General features: G+C 35.4%; 1 protein-coding gene across 1 annotated transcript; it reads left to right on the top strand.

Moving 5' to 3' along the window:
- Nucleotides 1–1,369: 1,369 nt before the first annotated feature.
- On the top strand, nucleotides 1,370–4,775 carry LOC149173713 (3-dehydrosphinganine reductase TSC10A-like). Its single transcript, XM_089426804.1, has 4 exons — nucleotides 1,370–1,663; nucleotides 3,095–3,358; nucleotides 3,471–3,624; nucleotides 4,396–4,775. Exons 1-4 carry the CDS (start codon nucleotides 1,370–1,372, stop codon nucleotides 4,773–4,775), a joined length of 1,092 nt encoding a protein of 363 aa, XP_089282930.1.
- The last annotated feature ends 4,413 nt before the right edge of the window (nucleotides 4,776–9,188 follow it).

Below are 9,188 nucleotides of genomic sequence, written 5' to 3'. Positions count from 1 at the left end.
AGTACTAAACGAGCAAAATTATATAGAATTTGTTTTTATTATTTTAGTTTTATATTATTTTTATTTTAATATATTTTTATTTTATTTTGAAAATTTCAGAATATTTAAAGATATACATTAATATTTAAGGATATTTATATAAAAAAATTTAGGGTGTTGAATCTATTTATAAATCTATAAATTTCAAACGACAAAAAATTACAATCTTAGTTGAAATTGTATCGTGAGATTATATTGTGTGTAAATTAAATGGTTAGTAAATATAGATAAACATGTAAGAGCACAACCATATAAATTAAACTGGTTGATAAATTAAATGATTGGTATATGTGATATGTACCATATAAATTAAATAGTTGAAAGACATCCAATAGCTCAAACTTATAAATTAATTAGTTGGTAAATATCAAGGGATTAAGAGTGCAAAAATTTTTGGATAAATTTAGATAAGAGTAAATATATAGATTTATTCCGGACTTCTGATTTCCGAGGGAAATAGTGCTAAATTTTTTATGGTTAAATCTTGATTTGAGTTGTTTAAATTGGTTTTGGGGCACTTCAATTATGAAGAATTAACCCCTCAATTTTGTGATTTCAATAAATCCATACAAGTTTCTAAATAAATTAGATCAAAAATTGCATTGTTGTTTGATAAGAAAATAAGCCTGAAAACTTTCTAAAAAAATAGCATTGATGTTCGATAAGAAGATAAACCTGAAAGATTCCCAAAAAAAAAATAACATTGATGTTTCATAAGAAAATAATCTTGATAACTTCTCAAAAAATGACATTAATGTTTGATAAGAAAATAAACTTACAACAACAACAACAAGCAATGCGGCATCTTTCCTTCTAATTCTTAAATATAAACACATGAGACGTAATTATACATAACAACGACAACAAGCACAAGCAATGCCGCATCTTTCCTTCTAATTCTTAAATATGGACACATGAGACGTAATTATACATATCTTGAACACCTGCGTCTTGATCCCCTTGCATATGCATTAGTGTTTGCTTGGCTTTGCTTCTTTGCATCTCCAATTACTATTATAGTTCACGAGGAGGAGGCCTAACCTGGTTCGTAAATTTTGTTACGAAGGCTGGGAGTTGAGATCCCCACTCTAGAAGCTGAGCCAGTACCCTGAAAGTTTACCATTACAGAAGAAAGAACGGGGCCATGCAATTTGCATGTCACAACCTTTTTTTGTTCTGTTTCATTATACATCTCAATTCAATTGAATTACCATTCAGCAGTGTTCTAAGTCGGTTCACAGTTTTGGCATTTTACTGAATAGGTGTATTCCAAACATTTCAAGATTCTGCTCCATACAACTTCCAAGAGTGGATGCAAACAGTGCTGTCAATGGCTGATTATTTGCAGGTGACTAATATTCTTTTGGTTGTCCTCACCATCATCACCTTCCTGTCATTCTTTTGTACCTCAGTATGGAGACGAGCACCCACTTTTCAGAGTTTGCAGAGGAAGCATGTGTTCATAACAGGAGGTTCAAGCGGCATTGGCCTTGAGATTGCCAAAGAGGCTCTATCACAAGGTTCTTACGTGACACTGGTGTCAAGAAATCTTTCTAATCTTCGTAAGGCTGTTGAAGGAATCATCCAAGAAGTGGAGTGCGATGAAGACAAGATCAATATCAAGGTAATATACTCTGCAAAATGGTGTACAATAGAAAACCAATCTAGAAATTAACCCATTTGTAATTTATTTATGATCTTATCATGCATAGTATGTTGGGGAATACCTAGGAAGAAAACTGTATGATCTTCTTGAAGGAACATAAAGTTGATGTGAAAGAGAAGATAGTGAGACCATAATTCAATCCTTCCATTTATATAATTATGATCTCACTCTCGTTTTTCACATCAGCTTTCTGGTTAAAATGTTTACTAGAAATGTCTAATACTTCAAGAAGATCACACAAATTTCTTCCTGAATATCTCCCAATTTATTCTTGATTCATCCATAAGTTACTTAGAATTAATGAATTTCTTCCTGAATATCTCCCAATTTATTCTTGATTCATCCCTAAGTTACTTAGAATTAATGCTTACAAGTTGTGAATGTGAGTTGTAAATATCAATTACTAATTTATTCTTGATTCATCCATAAGTCACTTAGAATTAATGTTTACAAATTGTGATTATGAGTTGTAATTATGAATTAATCTACTTTTGTAAGATCTAGATAGCTAGAAATCCATAATTTATAAGTTATATGTAACCTCTACTATCTATAAAATATAGTGTAATTTCTGTCTATAAAATATAGTGTAATTTCTCTTTGGTGTATGAAAAATGCCCACTCTCATAGTGTAATTTCTCTTTGGTGTATGAAAAATGCCCACTCTCATTTTCTAAGTAACTCTTCATGTGTAAAGGTGCATTGAAACTAGTGTGTGAGAGAGGCTAAAGGCATTGGCAGCTCATCTCATCTGAGTGGGGATGATACATCAACTCTCCGTTTGTTTAAGTAATCCTGAATTGAATTGACTTTTCATGCTTGTGTAACGGTGAATCGAATCTAGTTAGAATGAGAAAACCCTCAACCCTCAGACAATCTAATTCTGAAGAGGGGTGGGGTCATCCATAACCCTTCATTTTTGTGGCCTTGTAAAATGTTGCAGTGGATGCATTGAAAACATACTAACACAAACCAAGCTAAACAGGGCTCTAGAGCATTTTAAGTTGTACAACTGGAGGATTGACCAAATATTGGAAACGCAGTTTATCTTAACCTCCATATGCATATCAGGCGTAGGTTTAGATGGATGTGCTAGTTTTTATATCTTAGGTCAGTTATTTATTTTGTTTGATGGACAAAAATGATAAAAATACTCACATATATTGTAACTAAACAACAAGGTAGCAAACATCAGAACTGTATTCCAGCACTTGCTTCTTGTTTGATTATTTAATACATACATGTATTTTTAGTCATGGGATATCTTCTTATCATGATTCAGAACAACTCAGAATAAGGCCTTTCAGAACTAACTATTTTGAAGTGTTAACCTAGATCTGTACATATAGGTTCACCTGTTTACTAACACTGATACACAATGTAATGCAGGTTGCAGATATAAGTGACTATAAAGCAATTTCTGCGGCTGTAACTCAATCTTTTGAGTGGAAGCCCATTGATGTACTTGTCTGCAATGCTGCAATTGCTCCTAGTTTCCTTATGGATGAAGTGCCTGTCAAAGAGATTGATCTTACAATAGGGACAAACCTCGCTGGGACCATGTATACATTGCGTGTGGCTTTGCCATTGATGAAACAAAGGGGCAATATGCATCCCTCAACTGTTGTGCTTATGGGGTCACTTTCCTCTTTGGTAACGATGTTTTCAACACTTGGTTTTTCTTTTCTTTTTTCATTTTTGGATCCCTAATCCATGTTTAAGGATTCAAGTTTTTGACAGTTATATTGTTATTTGTACATAACAGTATATGTTTTATGGACATGGTCTTTACACTGCTACAAAATACGCTATTAGAGGACTTGCTGAGGCTCTGAGGGTGGAACTGCTACCATACAATATTGGAGTCACTCATGTGTGTCCAGGGTTTGTAGATACGCCCATGCTTAGAAAAATAGAAGGTGAAAATTACCTTTTTATTTTGTATTTAATTATTCTACGTTTCATCGAAGTATGGATTTTATGTTTCATTGAATCAAAATAGATTGATTTATATTTTCTGTGTCCTTGTAGTATAGTTAAATATTTTAAATTTCGAGGCCTAAAATATGAAAACTGATGTCTGTAAAGCAGATATTACAATCTGAACACTACAAGTTTCCTAGCCAATTTTAAAGACATATTTCGAAGCAGATATTACAATCTGAACACTACAAGTTTCCTAGCCAATTTTAAAGACATATTTCAAAAAAAAATAGTTGAAGGCATATTTCTAAAACAGAGGAAAAGCTTAACAGTCAAAATACAAATTTAATACATAAAACACACTCTGCGGCTCTTTTATTGATCACACAAAACTTGATGATTTATCACACAAAATTTGATGATTTTTTTGGACTAGTGACTTGCCTAAAATAACTTCACATACAGACACATTCTAAATTCGACTTGGCCCAAACTATAGGTTAACTCGACCCGACATCAGTGAACTCACTCTACTCACTCTGCTAAATTCTGCCAACTCTAACATGCAGCAATAATTACAATTCTAACAATTTCTAAAAGGTGATCAAAATCTGCTCAAAAATGTATAAACCCCTACAACAATATATAAATTTATAAATCATATAAATCTATAAATCATATCTATCTATATATATGTGCTTATTGACATATAACAAATATATAATTTTTGCATTTACTTATGTACTTATGGGCTTTTGCATTTGCAGACAGCATAGATGCAGGATGGGCTGATGTATTGGGTAAAGTGTACTTCTATAACAGAAACCGAGCAGCCCATCCCAGAGAAGTTGCAAAAACTACATTACAAGCTGCCAAAAAGGGTAGATTCTTAGTTATTTCTGGATTCATGGGATTCATTCCGGCTACATTATCACGTGGCTTGATCCCTGCAGAGTCCTTTGGAAGAGCTCTCATGGAATTGGTAGCAATTTTTCCCTCTAGACTGATAAGCTTCATAGTTTCTGGATATATCCATGGAGTCATACTGTGGCATCATCGCAAGATGAATCATCTTGTTCACGATCCAAAGGCTGTCGAAGGATCAGCTGAAACTGATTTGAACGAATTGAATTCTTCCAAAGGCTAAGCCATAGATCGTCAATCAAAATTTTAGTGGGCTCAAAATAAGTTGGCCAATGGACATATCAAAATGGAATGTTGCAGCTTAGAGAGATTAATGCAGAAAATATTATATTTTGTGATATTTATGGAACACTGTCTAAGGAAGTTTGTGTTGATAATGTTGCAATATGTAAAATGCATTGTTTAATGCATAGTTTTGTAGACTGACTTCTTTGCATCAATTTTCTAGTATGACTTGCATAATTTTCTTTCCTAGTATGACTTCTTTGTTATAATGAATTATAAAATAGGTTAGGTTTATACACGATGACTATGAAAAATGTGATTTAGGATTTCATTTTATCGTCTGAGGGATTATAATTGGGTTATAAGTGGGATTATAATTTAGTTATAAGTGTTTATTATTGTTGTACACAAGTTTTTCTATTTTCAAGTCAAAGGACAGCTATACAAAAAATAAAAAGGATTGATTAAATTAGAAAACAAATAAATGTTAAACACATCAAAGAGCATGGAAGAATTAAATCGGAAAACTAATAAATGTTGAATACATTAAATTAGAATTTGGTTGATAAAAACTAAGGTTGTGATTCTAATTTTATTGATACCTAATTATAGTAACTTAATCACAAAAAATATAAAAATACTAAACACACATCCACTTAATTTTTTTTTAATAAAGATTAAGGTTGTGATTGTAATTTTAAACTTAGATACAAATTATAGATATCTTGATCAAATTATAGTTACACTTAATATTAAGAACAAAGTTGGAGATCACATTGTTTTAATGTTGTCTCCCATCCTTATACTGCCTCAGTTATTTACTCCCACACCCATCTTGCAAAATAAACAAAAATAGGAAATTACGGCTTTAAAGGTGCCATTTTTTTTTTTCTCCCTTGGGTATCTTGCCAATTCTTTGCGTTGGTAGAACATTATAGGCAAAGTGCATTGCCCCAAAACAACATGAAATCTCACGTCAACTACTAATACCTTCACTCGTGTTAAATTTCCATAAGGAAATCAATATTCACATTAATCAAATAATGTTACAAATAAATATATGAAGTGTTGTCTCATGATAGGGAAAATATTTTGGACACACAATTTGTTGGTTGAGAGAATATCTCAACCACACACAAATCTAGGAAACAAAATAGGAATAGACTCCTTCAGATAGAAAGAATCACAACTGAGACAAGTAGCAATTACATATTCCAACACACCCCCTTAATAAGTACTTGTCTTGGTATCAGTCTGCAAAGTATAGTTGTGATTGAATATAACAAAAGAATATGTTTACGTCCATATAAAGGAGCAACCATCCGTTGGAATGCATGGGTACCCAATTGCTGCAACCACTAGTTTAGTAGGATGTCTTTCGTATATATGGTTATATCAACCATTATCTGCATACATGTACTTGTACCTGCAAATCCCCCTCCATCATCATCATGGGTTTTATTGGATTACCATAACCATGCTTTGGGTTTTGTCGGATTACCCTCAACCATGCCAACAAGGGCTCTCAACCACTAAGGCTAAACTCAACCATGAAGGCTCAACATAGCCACGAAGGCTCAACTCAACCATGAAGGCTCTAACACAACCATGAAGGTTCACCACAGGCCCAACTTAATGAGGCCCAGGGTTTTCTCGACTCACCCTCAACCATGCCAAGGGTTTTGTCGGCTGACCCTAAACCATGCCTACAGGAATCCCTGTCCACTTCACTCTCACATGTGGTTTTTGACTTACCACAAACCAACACTGCAAATACAAAGTGGTTTTAAGATTACCACGAACTTTATGGGGGTACACATGCCTTACAAGGCTTACAACACAACTCCAACTTTTGGAGTTACCAGGTACATATATTACAAAGACCACTACAGAACATCCTCGACTTGCTTACTAGTAAAATGTATGTTATACACTATCATCATGATTCTATTCCACAAACTCACACAAACTTTAACTTAATTGTCCGTCATCCCAAATTTTCACTTGCATTACACAGAATCAATATTTGTTGCACTTCAACCTTGAACACCGAGCGCCTTTGGTCTCTTCTTTCATTTTCTAGTTTAATTGTCTTGGATTCAACTGCATGATTTGTTAGAGTATGACGCAGGGTTACCCTTGCTTTACCCATAGTTTGCATGGATTATGCACATAGCCTGTCTGTCCCTGGAATTTTAACTCTATATCGAGTTAAATCTTCATATACTAAGGTTTAAGGCCCCATTAATAAATCTCTATGCGGAATGTTTGATTAAAACCCAACATAGTCTAACCCTTCCTTCAATATGCATGTATCGGGACTTTATCAACCCTCAAACCTTCACATATGACTTTATTTAAGCCTTTCATTAAATCCTTCCTATCGGGACTTTAAAACTCCTCATAACCTTCATTAATGTTAATATTGGGACATATTCACCCTTCTAAACCTTCGTTATCCCTTTAACCGCATATATATAACCTTTCCCCTCTTTAACATTGGTTATATAGCACTTATCGTATGAAACCCTTATATCCTTCGATAATGTTGGACTTACATATAATTTAATACATAAGCACTTCTATCAGCGCTATTTTATTTATAAACCATTTACAAAGGAAATACCCACAAAACATACCTTTTCCGCCTTTATACAGTCTCTGTACAGATACCGAGACTCCCTTTATCGCAATTGCTAATCGCTCCTCCGCGGGTTTCGTTGACAAAGGCCTCTCGCATCTGATATGTGATTAACGCAATATCGGATTTCAAAACATATAGAACTGTGCCTATAACGATATCGGGTCTGCCCTTATCGTTCACTTCCACTGCGCCACTCCGATCTCTGAAGCCGTGAAGCTCGATCGCCGATACTTCCGATCACTGATCAACGCTTTATCGCTATCAGCGTATCGGCCCTATCGCACATTGCTATTTATATTGTCGTTGTCCCTTGACCTCGTGATCTCCTATTTACGATTAGATCGCGACTGTTGATCTGGTCCCAATCCAACGGTCCACGATCAATCGGCAGTCGCTCATCGCTCTTGTTCAAGGCCTAATTCCGATATATCCATAAGGATTTCGCTCATGCGATTTAATCCTGACCGTTGATCTTCCAGATCCAACAGTTACTGTGTGCCGATACTTCACTTCTCTTCTCTTCCTTGTTACTTAGATTTTACGTTGTTTTTCAGTGTTTGCTGTTGATCTGAAAATGGGGCTCTTAGGCTTCTTGTCTAACTTACAAGAACCTCTCCCACTTCCAAAGCTTTAAATTTTCTCAAGTCTTAATGATTAACCAATGTGGAATTAAGAAATGCTTGAAAATATAGGTGTATGCTTGTATTTGTTTTTTACTGTTAAGTGCTTATGTTTATTTTCTTATGCTGATGTGAAACACAAATAACAGTAAATAAAGCAACAATTCAACAAACCCATAAGACAACAATATAATATGGAGTTCACCCTCATATCTTGGGCTACGTATCCTTGAGCTCTAATCAACTCGATTAGGCTCTCTGAGATTATGGCGTCAATTCTTTTACAAGTGCTACACTTAACTCCATTGGTTTACAGCTGAACCAATGGGCTTAGAATGCCATCTTACCCCTGGCTATCCTTATTCTGTAGACAGGTCTAGGCTTCTCTGGACTTAACTCCTTCTATCAGTGCTTTGAGCTTCCCGAGCTTTTGGCTTCTCTAACTCCCTCAGAATTCTACATTTGTATCTAGAACTCCTTCTCATGTCTTCGACACACCTCAGGCAACCAACCACAGCTCGATCATTCAATCTCCTACTGTGCTACAACTTCACTGTAGCCTCGTGGCTCTTTAGAAGTCTATTAGAGCTCTTTGGCTCTGCGGCCCTGCCTCCAACCTCTGGTGGCTCTGCCTATTACAGTGAGCTTGACTCTAGCTTCTCTGCTTCAAGGTCTGCTTACTACATCCTGGGCTGCTCTTCCTGAGTTGCCTCGTGGCTCTTTAGAAGTCTATTAGAGCTCTCTAGCTCTGTGGATTTGCCTCGAACCTCTGGTGGCTCTTCCTATTAGAGTGATCTTGGCTCTGGTTTCTCTGATTTCAGGTCTACTTACTTCTTCTTGGGCTCTCCCCCTCTCCTCTCTGTCAGTCTGTGGCTTTAAAGTCAATCTGCTTCCTGACTGCTCGTTTCCGCTTCTTGACTTTCTGGTTCCCTATCTCTGTCTGTTCGAATCCCTTCTTTCGGCGATTATAGTAACTGCATAATGCCTTATAGGGAGGTGGCCATCCATTCCTTTAACGAATGAGCGTGTCAGGTTCACCAGAAACACTCAATCGTTTGAAACGACCATTATTTTTGTTTACTCCAAGAATGCCTATAAAACATGAATTTCTGCCAACTCATCGTCCACGTTGGACTTCAAAATCCTG

Source organism: Pinus tabuliformis, chromosome 4_2 (assembly GCF_031772625.1).
Source record: "Pinus tabuliformis cultivar Carrire ecotype Pingquan chromosome 4_2, CPIR1, whole genome shotgun sequence".
NCBI lineage: Eukaryota > Viridiplantae > Streptophyta > Pinopsida > Pinales > Pinaceae > Pinus > Pinus tabuliformis.
Note: the sequence above shows the minus strand (reverse complement) of the source record. Positions and strands in the feature narration are given on the sequence as shown.